The sequence below is a fragment of the Thamnophis sirtalis genome, unplaced genomic scaffold, assembly GCF_051295495.1.
Source record: "Thamnophis sirtalis isolate CommonGarterSnake01/CBP01778 unplaced genomic scaffold, rThaSir2_p1.2 scaffold_5, whole genome shotgun sequence".
In the NCBI taxonomy this organism is placed as follows: domain Eukaryota; kingdom Metazoa; phylum Chordata; class Lepidosauria; order Squamata; family Natricidae; genus Thamnophis; species Thamnophis sirtalis.
Genome location: NW_028261385.1, coordinates 111,744,812 through 111,760,506, shown reverse-complemented (window position 1 = coordinate 111,760,506; position 15,695 = coordinate 111,744,812). Strand labels below are relative to the sequence as shown.

The following is a 15,695-nucleotide window of genomic DNA, read 5'->3' as shown; positions in this document are numbered from 1 at the left end:
TTCTGACAAGATTTGAACTATTGGTCAATTAAGTGTTGTCGGGATTTAAAACAATAATTTGTCATATTGACCAAAACTGGTTTGATTGTTGGTATTTTTAATACATAAAATATAATTGTATAATTTAATTAACAGTGTATACTGGAAATAGGCCTGTCTATATGTTGAATAGCAACTAACAAAAATGTAAAACTGTTGTTACCATAGAAAGATTTTTGAAGCTTGTATTCAGAATTTCATACTTTTATAAATTCCATTTCCTTTTAGGGGTTTTTGCTATTTTAACTCTGTAGCCATTTCTGCCAAACTTCTCCAGCAGAGACTGAATGTGAACAAAATCCTCATAGTGGATTGGGTAAGTGAACAAAAATTTATTTTAAATATATTACCTTTAGATTGAACAGGAGGAGCCCTCTGGGTATCCTTCTTTGTAGCTGCCAGGCCCATTTTCACAGACTCCATTTCTGACCATGATACAGTCCCATTTTTTAATTTTTGCATATTGTCCTGTTCACAATTACATTGCCAGCTAGCCATACCTGAAGAATAGGCACAAAATGCAAAATTGACAAAATCTCAGTAAACTTTCAAGGAAAACATTAAAACTTTCTAAGAATATTAAATTGCTAGCTGAATACCCGTGCTCCGCTACAAAACTATGTGATCGGGCTTGATAAATTGACACTTACAGCTTGAAAATTAATGAGTAGTTATGATTGGCCTCTCTTCTCCCCTTCTCTCCCTTAGGCTTGCCCCACAGAAGCCTCCCCTATCCTATCCCTTTCTCTCACTCAGGTTTGCTCCACAGAAACGTCTCCTATCCTATACCCTTCTCTCCCTCAGCCTTGCCCAACAGAGTCTTCCCCTATCCTAGCCCCTTCTCTCCCTCAGTTTTGCCTCACAGAAACCTCCCCTATCCGGTTCCCTTCTCTCCCTCAGGTTTGCTGCACAGAAATGTCTCCTATCCTATCCCCCTTCTGTCCCTCAGGCTTGCCCCACAGAATCCTCCCCTATCCTATCCCTTTCTCTCCCTTAGATTTGCCCCACAGAATCCTCCCCTATCCTATCCCCTTCTCTCCCTCAGGCTCCTCTCCAAACTCCCAGACAACAGGCCGGATGAGTCACACGCTGGTCACACCCACGTGGCAATTGGAACAGAGTTATTTTCAAGTTGGAAGGTTATCTAACTTCTTCAGGTTATCTAACTCCTTAGCATCAGGGCATGTTAATAATAATATAAGAAATACTAATGCTCTGATGATCATTTCTAAAAATCTTTTCTAAGCCAGAGGAACATATGTGCCATATTTTAAATTTATAGGCTTTATGGTTCTGGAGATTTTATAATGCAGCATGAGGGGTGATGCAAAACTGCCAAGTAACAAACATGTCAATTGGGGTAATCAGAATAAAGGAACCATCTTTTCTACTATTGTTTTTGTTTAGTAGATAAGAACTCCCAATTCAGCAGATTTACATTGACACTGGAGAGTATTTCCCTTTCAATTACAAAAGCTTTATTCTTTTTTTATATACATTTTTTTTGTTCTCTATATACAATTATAGGTATACATTCACATAGTTATTATTCTTTTTTTACATTCATGGTTCTTATATAGTTGTCATTCCATTTATAGAATTATAATATTTCATTTGGGTTGCTTTGTTTACCATCTCTCACCTGTTTTGACCTTCTTCTCCCTTTCATTTCCCTCTCCCTCCCTTCTCTACTTTCTTCCTTCCTCCTTTCCCTTCCTTCTTCCCTTACCTCTCCTACTCTCTTCCCCTTCCTACCCTCTCTCTTTCTCTCCTTCACCCTTCCATCTTCCTCTCCTCTTCTCTATCTTTCTTCCTCTCATTTCCTCTCCTCTCTTCCTTTCTTCCCCTCCCTTCTCTACTTTCTTCTTTCCTAGTCTCCTTTCCCTTCCTTCTTCCCTTACCTCTCCCCTACTTCTCTCTTTATCTTCTAGCTTTATTCTTCAGTGGGGAATAACTACTGACATAAGTTGAGCAAAAAAGAAAGAAAGTAAAAGCTATTTAAAACATATTGAATGTCAGGGTTCCAACTGATTCCCTAATTAAATCATGAGTCTCAACTGCTGATAGTTCACATAACACCTCAGGTACCGTTCTACTGGCATTCAGTCTCTTTCCCCCCACCCCCATTGGTGCTCAGATGAAAGGCCAAGCTAAGGCCCTGGAATGACCCAATGGATTGCAGGAACTCCCTCCTTGAACTGGAGCCCTCTGTCTGAGACAATTCTTTGTGGCACTCGGTGCAGGTAGTAGATGTGCTTTAGGAACAGTTTGGCTAGCTGGTGGGCTGAAGGTAGTCTGCTGCAGGGTATGAAGTGTGCCTGTTTGGAGAATAAGTCTATCACAGTCCAGAGCAAAGTGTTCCCTCTATTCTTTGGCAACTCCACTATAAAGTCCATTGCGATTTCGTCCTATGGTGTTGTTGGCTCTGCCACTGGTTGCAAAAGTCTGGGGGGGGGGGGGTGAGGGGGGGTTCCTGGTTGTTTTTTCATCATGGCGCAGATGGTGCAACTTTTCACATAACTATCCATGTCTTTCTTTATGCCTGGCCACCAAATTAAGCGTAAAGCCTTTAGGAACCCGAAGTGGCCACACTTTTGATTGTGTAGAATGGCCTACATTAAAGATATTTATAGAGAAGTTAGGTTTTGATAAAAAATTTAGACATGTCAACTATATTTAGTTGATTTATAAAAATTATGAAAATCAACTATATTTAGAAAATAAAGCGAGTATTGTATAATCTTTATTGTAATTGTACTTAAATACAACAAAATTGGTTTTTATAGCCAATGATGGTGTTACAGAGACAGTAACCTTAAGCTGGGGAATGAGACAGGTTGCCCTTTATCCCCAGTTCTATTTGCATTATTGATGGAGGTTTTGGCAAATGTAATTAGGGAAGATTCATTGATTGAAGGGATTGGAGTACAGAAAAAAACTAAAATAAATTTATTTGCAGAAGATACATTATTTACATATATTTACAAGTGAATGAATTTGGGAAATATAGTGGATTACAAATAGAGTGGGGAAAATCAGAAATGATGTTATATAACCATAGTAAAGAAGTGAAGATATTGAAAGAAAAGATAAACTAGAAATAGTAGATAGTATTACATATTTAGGTATTGATATCCCAAAAGATATTATAAAAGTTAAAGAAAATAAATTATGAAAAGCTAAAGAAAGATATAAAAGATAAAATAGGTAAATATCAGAAAGTAAAATTATCCTGGTTTGGAAGAATTGCAATGATAAAAATGAAAGTTTTACAAAAAAAAATTTTTTTGTTTTGGATGATCCTAATTAAATTCTCGGATCAAGAATTAAAGCAAATACAGAGGCTGCTGGAGGTGTATTATAATGGAGGTAAGAGAGCAAGAATAAATAAAGCATTATGGTATAAACCATTAAAAAGGGGGGGTAGGTCTTCCAAATATTAGAAATTATTGGGTAGCTAATCAATTAAACGTGGTCCCAGATATTATAGTAGTAACTAGAGATTTAATATGAGGGATATGGAGTTGAAAGAGCTAAGGGAAATAGGTGATCCTATAGAAATATCCTAAAAAGTGTATTCAAAAAATTATTAGAGGATACAAAATCCCTTTTTTAAAAACTTGATGGAATTATGGAATAAATGGAGATACTAGCTAATGCCAGGAATCTCTCTTTTAACACCAGTGGTGGAAATGGAGAAATTCCCTAAGATTGAATTGAAATAATGGATTAGTAAACTAAAAGAAAATCAGATATATAGACTGGAACAAGATAAAGAATATAACACAACTAAAAAAACGTTTTAGCAGAGAATTAGCAAAGAATATATAGGGAAAGGAAGAATAGGCAAAATATATAAAATATTAACTGAAAGAAGAGCAGGCAAAAGGTTTAAGATTAATTTGGGAATCAGATTTGGGAGAAATAAATGATAATGATTAGAAAAATACTTGGAATAGAAGAGTATACAAGAATATGTCAGTTAGATTTAAGGAAAATGGATATAAAGTGATACGGAAGTGGTACCTAACACCACGTAAATTAAATCAAATAGATGATAAATATACAAATATTTGTTGGAGGTGCAAGAAAGAGGTTGAAACATATAAACATATGTGATGGGATTGTGATAGTGCACAAAAAATATGGGACATGGTGTTTAGAGAAATTAGAGCACTGTTGAATGTAAATCTAATGATGGCACTGAGGATTGCATTATTGTTGCTGGTGGAAAGACAGGATATAAATGAAACAAAAAAGGAATTGATTTTAAATTTGATAATGGCAACTAGATTAGCGATGGCTAAATATTGGGGACGAAATTGGGATATTCAAAGAAATGAGTGGTATAATGAAATTTGGAGTATTTAACAAATGATAAATTAACAACAGAAATTAAACTTTAAAATGGGATGTTTAAAGTAAATAATTATAAAAGAATATGGGAGGATTTTATAAAATCAATGTTGGTGGAAGGCAAAGGGAATAAACCTACTCAAGAATATATGTAGTTTTGGAGGGTATAAGGGCACAATTGGAATATATTGTATATCTAAGAAATATAACAGGGGGAAGGTCTTCCAGGGCACCCCCTGGAGTGTGAACTGTAATATGTATTTTTTTCCTTTTTTCTTTTGTCTTTCTCTTTTTTGTATTCAGTTGTATATGTAGTGTTTGTATTATTTGTGTTTAAAAAAAATTAAAAATATTTTTTTAAAAAAGTTTTTCCAGTACCTGGCAGACTAGGGGTATGTGGTCCTCCCTGGTCTCAGTGTAGATGAAGATGTCATTCAAGTGGACAAGGAACTATAGAGGTGCTAATGTGTGCAAGTGCGTGTTTGCGTACACACACACACACCCCAGTGGTGGGTTTCAATTTTTTTAGAACCTATTCTGTAGGTGTGGCCTGTTTTGTGGGAGTGGCTCAGCAGACATGTGACTGGGTGGGCATGACTAGGTGGGTAAGGTCATGTGATTGGGTGGGCATGGCCAACTCGATGTTACTCACATGGAGGGGCACATGGCCTGGCTTCTCCTTGCCCCTCCCCTCCCAGCCAGTCCTCGCCTCGTCTTGCATGTTATGGTGGGAGAGGAAGCATTTTCAAAGTCATCTATCCTTTGATATTAGCCAATAAGATGAGATTTTGCTGTCAGAAGACCCCCTGCTGTACATTTTCAAATATTGTTTATCACCATTCTCTTGGTAAGACTGAGTGGAGAGATTTATAAAGAATAACAAGAGTTGGGAGGGACCTTGGAGGTTTTCTAGTCCAACCCCTGGGAAAGCATGAGATGAGACCCTATACTACTATGGACAAATTTCTTCATAAAAACCTCCAGTGATGGTATACCCACAATTTCTGAAGGCATCCCATTTCTCTAATTGTTCTGTCAAGAAATTTCTCATTTCTAGATTGGATCTGTTTGATAAGTTTCCATCTCACAGTTACTTCCAGTTGAGCCAGGCACCACCTATTCTATACATTTTTTCTTGCCTGTATAAAATCTTACTTTACTCTCCATTAAATTGCATTTTTGGTGAGAAATGATGTTCTACAGTGGTATTATTTTTTTTGCAAACTGCATTAAAGCTTGAAGAATACACATCTCCTTATACTGATAAAGTTTATTCTTTACAAAGAACTAGTTCTAGTTTAACTGGAATACAAAACAATCTTTCCGGTCTGGAATTCCCTGACTCACACACACCCCTCAGCTCCTCTACACTTCTCGGTGTTTTCCTTTCCGTTATGTACAGAAATGTGCTTCTCTTTTAATACTCATTTTCAAATTAACAGGCCAGCTGGTTTGAGGGAGAGAAGCAGCTTCTCCTTCCTCATACACAAGCCTGATAGAGGACAACTACCCCTTCCGCTTCCCCCTCCCCCCACCCACCCACACTCTTGTTCCATTGCAGTATCTGGAAAAACACATGGGCAGGGGTAACGCAGCCTTTTGGGGGAAATTCACACACACACACACACACACACACACACACACACACACACACACACACACATATTTCAAAGATCTACTGGTGGGTGCCTTAAAGAAAACAGACCCGGGAGTTGCTTCCTGGATGGATCTTCTTTTCTTAAGCAATTTAAGAGTATTACCACCATCTTGCAGACTTCCTTCCCTGCTTTTTCTTTTCTTTTTCCTGGCAATCTATTGTGGATGGACAAGCAGAGCTCCAAGAGGGATGGGGGACCAACTTCAACCATTTTTTTAAAAGAACAGGGTGCAACCTGGAGACCATGCAGCCTGCTCCCCACGCCCTAAAAAGAGCCTCCTGTTGGTCTTCCCTCCAGGGAAGGGAGCAAAGGAAGATGATCAAGGGATTTCCCTCCACTTCTCCTCCGCTTCTCCGCTTCGCCAGTCACCACTTACATCTGCAGTGTGCTGGGCTTCTTGGACCCCTTTCCTTGTCCCCCCCGCAACATCTGCTCTGATGGCGATTAGGGCTAAAAGCAAAAGGTCTTTGGAAGCTGTGGCTGCCCCTCCCCCTCCCTTTTGCAGAAACTCCTCTTGCTGCAGAATTGGGACCACTCCACCTTTCCTGGCTTTCAGCTTCTCGCCCACCCGTTCAGAGCAACCACGCATCTCACCTGCACTGGCTGTCTCCCTGGTGATGGGTGGACAGTTGCAGGCGCTCCACCAGCTCGGATGCAGCTGGACCGGAGCACTTTCTCTTCTCAGAAAAATCTTCTCAGAGGAGCTGTGGCAGCGTGGAAGGGGGCCAGTGAGCAGCAGCTCCTCTGTGAACAAAGGGGAAAAAGTTCAACTTCTCTCTGCCATTCAAGCATTCAGTGCTGGACAGAACCCCCTGAAACCCAAAACACACACACACACACACACTTTATTCCCCTAAAGTCCACACATAATCTCATAGTTCCATTTTTTTTCTTTGAATAGGACTGGGGTTGTGACCCATGGCTTGGCTGAACCTAGGTTTTTGACTATGTATTTGCCAATTTCTTGCATTTCCCAGGGCGTCATGGTGTACAGTTTGGGTTTGGGTAATTTTACCTTGGGGATGATTTTGATGGTGCAGTTCGTCTCGCGATGGGAGGGTAGGACGTCGCACTTGGCCTTGCTGGACATTTCTGCAAGGTCTTGATATTCTCTGAGGATCTGTTTGGCTTCTGGAGTTTTGTCAGAGGTGGCTGCCAATTGTTCTGGTGTGGCCTTTGGGGTTTTTTCCTGCATGGGTGATACTTCTATTTGCTGGTGCAGAGTGGGTTGAGGTCCCCATGCTATCCTTAGCCTCTAATTGCTCCCTTGCCACCAGGAGGTCAGGCCCCACTTGTCTAGCAATTTCTGCCACCTTTTGTGTCGCCTGGAACAGGCTCTCTTCGGATAGTCCACTCTCTGCCCTAGTAGCCTTAGTTTCTCTCCACGCACTCCAGTCAGGGAGCCGGGGCTCAGGAATCCCGGTCGTTTTGATTAGCTTTGAGGGAGTTGGCTTGCTGTCAGGGTTCCGACCAATGCCCTAATTAAATCATGAGCCTCAAGCCGAGCTTCAGAAGAAATCCAGTTATTTATTAGGAGCTTCATGTCAGCACGTACCAAGCGAAGCCAACTCTGACCTCACTTAATTCGCGCCTTAGCTCTGACCCTGTTTCCCCTTCCCCCAAGGTGTGTCATCAGTCACATTCACCAATGGAGCAATTCCATGGGTTGTAGAAGTCCCTCCCTCTGGCCACTGTGGGTCTGCGTGGAGATGACCTTGACGTGGCTGGATGGAATGTGCTTTGTTTTGACTGAAATGCAAGTTCCTCGATGCAGCTGCAATGTTCAATTCCCCATCCCCCTGCCTATGGCAACTCGAGAGCAGATCAAGAATGCTTCGCGAGTTGACATTGAAATAGTAGGCAAACTGGTGGTGTCAAGTAAAAATAATGAAAACATGATATAAAATGTGGCTTATGATTGGCTAAAATGGATACGTTAGAAACTAATCAGTGACAAGCATATTGATTTTAATAAGAAAAAAGTTATACCAAATGTTGCTAATTCATGCTGTATGAAAATTTACTTAAGAACTTTAAATACTTGAGCATAAACCTGCCTTAAATCCATCAGTGAGACTTAAAACTTTTAAATAATATTTAAGTTCAAATGAATGTCAAGTGACATGAAACAAAATTTAAAAAATGATTTGAAAGAGGAAAAGTTTTCAAATAATAGAATAGCCTAATTCTCTATGTTGGGAAGGGCTAAAGTTCTAGTATTGCAAAAAGTTACAAGAATTTGTTATAATAAACTTAACCAAGCTAAGTCTAAGAAGACACTTTTTCATCATTTTTGAATATCTTCATATCATAAATAGGAATAGATAGTCCAAAGTAGATAGTCTATCCAAAAAAGATAGCATCAATTTCAGTGATGCAGAGGATATTCTCTCTCAAGATCTTCAGAAGATGAATGACTATTTCAAGAAATGGCCACTCCAACCAAGCCTAATAAAATCAGAGGTAGCCACATTTCACCTTACCAATAGGTACTCTAATTATCCAACCTTCAGTAAAGTTCTGGAATTGTATTTTAGAATGTAATAATTCTCTGAAGTACCTACTGGTAACACTTGACAGATCACTAACCTTCCAATAATACAGCTGCAAAATTGAAAAGCCCCAACAATTTACTGAACAGATTGGCTGGAACATGGGGTACTGATGCTAACATTCTATGGACAACAACGTTGGCTTTATTCCACAGCTGGCTATTGTGTCAGTGATTGACTTAACAGTGCTCACATCAAAATGGTAGATATCCAACACGCCAGACATCTCTGGCACATTGCATCCCACTCCTGTGTACTGGTTATCAGTACTTAGCAATATCATACCACCGTACATTAGAAGACAACAAGCTCTCATTTAGTTATGGTCAAGGATGTTGAACAACAAGGCCCTCCCTATTCACCATGATGCAGCCCATCACAAGATTGAAATCATAAGCCAGCTTGGAAAACAGCTGTTGACTTAACATCTACCCAGTTTAACCCTGAGAATGCTTGGAGAGAGAAATAGTCCAAGGTACATTCTTGTGATCCCTTTTACCAAATCATATGATTTTGACCTGCCTTGCTTTGTATGGTCAAAATTGAAAAGAATTAGGTGTGGTACTGGAAGAAGTGCCTCTGCCCTATATCAGTGGGAATGGAAAAATTCCCCTTGTTGTGATTGTGGTGCTGATACCCAAACTATTAAGCATATTATGCAAGATTGCCCACAACATGCACTCTCTGGTTCCCTAGAAGATCTGCATGAAGCAAACCCAAAGGCAATCACCTGGATAGCTGAATTGGACATCCAGTTATGAGGCCACCGCAATGCCTCCATAGAGGCATTTTTTTGTGTATATATGTTTACTTCTGTCATGTTTACATCATACGCTTAATAGTAAAATTAAAACAGTAAAAACAGTAAGAATATTTTTCTACTTCTTTAAATTCTCATTGATTAACAGATTTCAGATAAACAGTTGGAAAGGACCTTAGGTCATCTAGTCCAAGCAGGAGACCCTACACCATTTCTCACAAATGGCAGTCCAATCTCTTCTTGAAAGCCTCCAGTGATGAAGCTCCCACAACTTCTGAAGGCAAGCTGTTCCATTGATTGATTGTTCTCACTGTCAGAAAATTTCTCCTTATTTCCAGGTTCAGATTCCTTGTTCAGTTTCCACCTATTATTCCTTGTCTGGCCTTCGGTTGGAAAATAACTTGACCCTTTCCTCTCTGTGGCAGCCCCTCAAATATTGGAACACTACTATCATGTCTCCCCTGGTCTTTCTCTTCACTAGACTAGCCATACCTACTTCCTGTAACTGTTTTTCATATGTTTTAGTCTCCAGTCCCCTAATCATTCTGATTGCTCTTCTCTGCACTTTTTCTAGAGTCTCAACATCTTTTTATAGTGTGGTGACCAAACTGGATGCAGTATTCTAGGTGTGGTTTACTAAATTTTTATAGAATGGTATTAGTATCTCACTTGATCTTGATTGTATGCCTCTGTTAATGCAATTTTGGATTGCATTGGCTTCTTTGGCTGCCGATGCACATTGCTAGCTCCTATTTAACTGGTTGTCCATTAAGGCTCCAAGATTCCTTTCACAGACTATTGGTAAGGTCTTGCTAATTGAATTGATTATGCTGATGAATTGTTAGTTCAAAATCTTAGTAAATATTTAATCCTATGCTTCTTACTTGCTTACTCTTGTATCTGGAGTTGTCTGTTGCCACAATAGATGTTATGTTTTTTATTACCCCATTCTTCTCCTAGATCAGTTATTTTATCTGGCATCTCAAAAGCCTTCTTTTTAAACATAAAATTTGAGAATTAAAATTTAAAAATATGCATTTAGAATTGATATATACCAAAGCTAATAAAATGTAACTAGACATCCTACGCACTGTTAAATAATATTTTCAAAGATACTTTCTTACCAAAACAGTTATGACCAGAGGTGGCAAAAATACAGTGGGAGCGAGAGCAACATCTGAACCAATTTCCCCATTGAGTTTCATTGGGGAAATTCCTTCCTTCCTTCCTTCCTTTCCCTCCATCCCTCCCCCTCAGAGATTAAAAAAACAGAAAAGGAAAAATTGGGGAGAGGGGATCAAAAAGAGGAAAAAGTTAAAAATTGACAAGAAAAAAACTGAAGAAAATAGTTTATACAAATATAAAGTAAAATAACTTCTTATTCTGTGTAAACAAAAATATAAACATAAAAATTTCAAATTAAACAATCAAAATAGAATTATATAACAAAATAATCTCTGCCTGGAGCCCTGGGCAGTAGAGGGCAAGTGCCCAGCCCTGGCCAGCCTTCCCCAAGGAGCTGCACTTACCTCCTCCTTGAGGCTGCTGCTGCTGTTGTGCTCATTCTCCTTGACCAGGTTGTTCATAGTATGTGTGGGAGGGCAAAGTATGTGGGTGAGAGGGAAGCCCACTCTCTCTCCTTGCAAGGAGACCCAGCTTTAACCAAAGCACTTGCGGTCTAGCCAGCTGAATAAATCCACATTATAGGTTTTTATCTATGAAAGGATGGAGCTCTTCTAGCTTGCATGGAGTAATTGAGTAAAGTTTGGGAATTTAGCCCCAGGAAGGATTTCAATATTACAGTCAGTGGGTTGATGCAGTAGGAGCGTGTTGGAGCCCTTCTCACTAAACACATCTCATAGTTCCGAGTACTCTTTGGGAATTCTGGGCTCGCTTTTGGTTGCTTCTGTGTTATTGCCCCCAATTTCTTCTATCCTTTGGTTTTCTTGCCTCTGGGCATCAAAATCTCTTCCCCTTTCTTGGCCACCTTGTGCCAAATCTTTTTAAAAAAACCTCCTCCAATTTACATAAGAGTTCAATTTTTCCAGACATGGTTTTCCCCCATTTTTTCCTGTTTTTTCCAAACAGCTTTGGGAAAAAATGGGGAAAATCCCTGTCCCCACCCCCCAATTTTTCCATTTTTTCCCCATCTCTAACCCTGAGTCCAGTAAGGCCAACATCCTCTTCTCAGGACACCACTTAGGGCACCACTAATTCCACAGGAATGGTCATGAGGATTACATGTTGATTTACCAGGGGGCCATCATCAGAGTCACTGGACAGAACTCTCAGCCCCTCTGTGTCAGCAGGGGTGAATTCAATGACCTCCACGCCTTTCTGCATTGTCTCTCAGGTCCTTGGAGCTGGCTTCTCTGGCTTATTCCCAGAAGTTGTGTGGCGTAGGCTGGGCTTGGTGAATCAGCACTCTGCAGCTTGGTGACCTTCCTTCCTGCACTTTAAGCACATTATGGACCTCAAACTAGGTCCAGACTCACTCTTTGCTGATCTCAGGGTTTGTTTATGCACAGGAGGGGAGGATTGAATTGGTCTTAGTTCCACTACTGGGGGCATCGTCGTTATGAAGACCATCCACTTGGCAGCTGCATCTTTAAGAGCCATGATTACACATCTTACTTGGGCTGCCTCAGTCCCCATTTCAGCCCCATACTCCTGCATTCTAAACTTGCACCAGAAAGAACCCCAGTTCCTTTGGGTCTCCTCTATATTTCAGTCTCAAGGGGGAGGCCCAGCGTCTCCAAGGGGCAGCTCCTGCAGGGGGTTGTGCATGCAGCAGCAACAGCTGCTGATGGAGTGGCATTGCTGGTGCCGTCACCAGCTGTTAAAGCTGTTGCAGCAGCTTTATCCACGACTTGTCTTGAGGCAGCTCGAGGAGTTTGAGCTGCCACCTGAGCAAGAATTTCCTGGGCTCTTTGATTTTCGATTGCCTCTTGTAACAGGTACAGGGCATGGCTCAGGGCATCCTCCAAATTCTTATCAGGAGGCTCGCTCCGTTCCCCTTGCACCACTCCAATCTGTGGGAATCTCTGCTTCCTTGAGTAAAAGTTACCCTCTGGGTCTTCCTTTCACCCCACGTTCAACAACCATCTGGGTCTGACAGGTTCCTCGTTGAGGTCTAGCTCCCCCAGCCATTTTTCCTAATGTTGAGCATGGCACGCTCTAGTGGGGGGACCCAGCTCTAGCCCCAGTCTCCTCCAGTTCATTCTCAGGCTGGACATTTAGATGCTCAGTCCTCACAGTAGACTGTAGTCTCCGTGTTGGCCATTAAAGCAGATCTTGCCTAATGTCAGGGCTGCCTCCGCTCAATCTGTAGGAAAGAAAAACTCTTGATTCCATAGATTTAGAGAAAAGGTACTTTTAGTAGGAATGAACTGAATACAGCAATGGTCAAGCAAGATCTGAAGCAAAATTGTGCGAAGAAAAATATTGAAGCACCCCCAAAGCCCACCCCTCAGTAGCCAGACAACTGGAGTTCAATCATCAGCCAAGAAGATGCTTTGGGAAAGTCGCTAAAAGTCTCTGGTCCAGGTGCACTTCTCCTTCATGCATTCTAAAGCCAGGACAGTTGACCCTGAAAATTTTAAGCAACCCAAACTGACCTCTTTGAGACTAGACCTCCTTATCACTTCTAAGAAATTTTATTTCCCCCTCCTGCATGCTTCCCCCACAGTGCCTAGTGCTTTCACTACTATCACCGTTTCCATGGCAGCTGGCAGCAAGCATGAAAGTCAGTGACGATGCAGCCTGATATTTTCTAACTAGTGGTCAGGTGTTTTGTAGTTGTGAAATCCATTCTTTTAGGCTGGAAGTTTGTGGGTAGTCTGGGACATTTCGGAGATAGATACAAAGTCTTGGCCCGAGGCTACTTTAAAAGAAGTTAATCCTGTATTACCATTTATACCATGTACGGAGATATTGTAAGCAACCTCAGTAGGAGGTCTGTCCTGTTATCCTGTTGATAATTAAGGTAATATCTGAGGTACTGTTCCAAGACTCTATTTGTACGTTCACATATCCTGTTCGTTTTAGGGAGGAGTTAAGTTTTAAGAATTCTTGCCAAAACCACAAAGTGAATTGGAGACTCTGCAGTCCGATATTATTCCTTTGGGACACCATGCAGCCTATATACATGCTGCATGAACATTTTCATTAAGGTATGATCAGAAGGAATTTTTTGGCAAATGCACTCGTTTAGAAAATAAGTCAATTATCACCCAAATCACTGTATTTCCCAAGCTTTTGGCAAGTTCTACTATAAAGTCCATTGAGATTTCCTTCCGTGGCCCTTTAGGTTCCAGTGCTGGCTGGAGGAGCCAGGCATTTCCCCTGATGGCTTTTGGTAGAGCTACAAGTTGGGCAGCTGGCCACATAGCCCTCTACGTCCTTTAATGATGGCCACCAGAACTGGTATTAAACAAATGCAAGGTTTGGACAATGCCATAGTGCCCTACTACTTTTGACCCGTGCTTTTTCCGTAAGACCATTAGGCATTGATTTTCATGGACATACAATTTGGCCTGTACCCAGGCTAAGCCATTTTGCATCATTTGTTCATTCTTATGGGCTTGGAACCATTTGTCTTTCTCTAGTGCCCCTTTTAGTGCACCCTTTAAATCCTCTGCCACTTGGTTTTGGAGTTTAGCTTGTGCTCTAATTGTGACTGAAGCTGCCAGTTGCCAGAATAGGATAACTGGTCTGATGACCTCCTTGCAACTGTTACATTGTGGTATCTGGATAGGAATACCTGCTAGGAAATTCTCCCCCCCTCCCCCCCAGAAGGGGGTTAAAGTACTGAGCTGAGCAAACTTATTTCGATGATAACCTCGGGGGGGGGGGGGTAGGACTTCTAAGTTTTTGTGGTCAGTCCACACCTCAAACAGGGCTTTGCTTCCTTTCAAAAAATGCCTGCAAGGTTGCCCAGTGCACTCCATACACCTCTTTTTCCCAAACTGCCCACCTGCACTCAGTTTCAATAAATTTTTCAGAGGTATATGCACATGACTGCAGGACCTCTTGGTTGTTTTTCTGCAGCAGCACTGCCCTCACCGCCACATCACTAATATCTGCTTGAAGAACCAAACAAGCATTTTGGTCAGGGTGTTTTAGCATCGGCTCTGCTGCAAACAGGCATTTGAGTTTTTTGAATGCCACTTGGAATTCCCTTGTCGATTTCAGTGGTTGGCTAGGTTTGGGCTTTCTCCTCCCCCTTTGTCTTCAAGTTGATGATGGGGTAGGCTATCTGGGAAAAACATAGGATGAAAAGCTTTGAAGTTGCTTCTGGGTACAGGAGGAGCCCACTCCAAAACTGCCTGCACTTGTTCTCTATTTCTATCCCTTCGTGGGAAATGCAGTACCCCAAATAGTCAATTTTGCTTTGGTGAAATTCACACTTGGATAGCTTAGCATACAATTGAGCATCCCAGGGTTTTTTGAGCATAGCCCTGACCAGTTTCACATTTCACTATGGTCTCAAATAAATCAAAATGTCATCTAAATAGACTAGGACTCCCTTATGGGTTCATGCAGTACTTTGTTTATCAGCTGCATAAATACAGCTGGGGATCCCTGCAGCCAAAGGGGAAGAGTCAGAATTGGAAGCACCCCCAAGGACAATTGAAAGCTTTCTTCCACTCATCTCCCTCCTTGATCCTAATCCAGTAATATGCTTCCCACAAGTCTGTTTGGTAAAAATAGACTTGCATATCTTTCATTAGGGCCAATGGGTAGACATTTTCCACCCAAACAGTATTTAGCCCATGATAATCTACGCATAAACAAAGGAACCCATCCTTCCCCCTAAACAGCACCAGGGCAGCCACTTGCAGTATGAAACCATGCTCTAGTATTTTGTCTACAATTCTTCTAATTCTCTGGGGGTCATGGAATACAGTTTCGGCTTGGGCAATTTAGTCCCAAGAAAGATTTCTATGGAGCAATCAATCGGGCAATGGGTGGGAGTGTGTCTGAGCCCTTTTCACTAAAAACATCTGGTAGGTTCCAATATTCTTTAGGAATCTGGGGCACTCAGATTCAGATTCTTGAAGCACTCCTTCATCGCACTCACACCTCTCTTCTTGGCTTCTCCCTCAGGGTTTTAGGGGTAGGGATCTCAAGTTCTCATTCACTTCCCCCACATCTTCCTTCTCCAGTTTATCCAATAAAAGGGGGCTCTCCATGCCTGACACCACAGTAAAGTTCAATGTTTCCATATGAGCCCCTACTCCCATCTCTATGTCAGGTTCCGGGAGCTAGCAAGGAAAGAAAATGCCACAATACTCAATTCTGGTTTGTAGTAAGTTTATCCTCTTTGCT

General features: G+C 41.2%; 1 protein-coding gene across 4 annotated transcripts in view; it reads left to right on the top strand.

Annotated features, from left to right (window-relative positions):
• HDAC4 (histone deacetylase 4) overlaps positions 1 to 15,695 on the top strand; it is a 278,408-nt gene that overhangs the window by 203,901 nt on the left and 58,812 nt on the right. For all 4 annotated transcript variants that reach the window (XM_087716586.1, XM_087716585.1, XM_087716587.1 and 1 more), the window contains exon 19: positions 268 to 355. In XM_087716586.1, the coding sequence (XP_087572712.1) occupies positions 268 to 355 (88 nt within the window). The remainder of the gene's footprint in view (positions 1 to 267; positions 356 to 15,695) is intronic.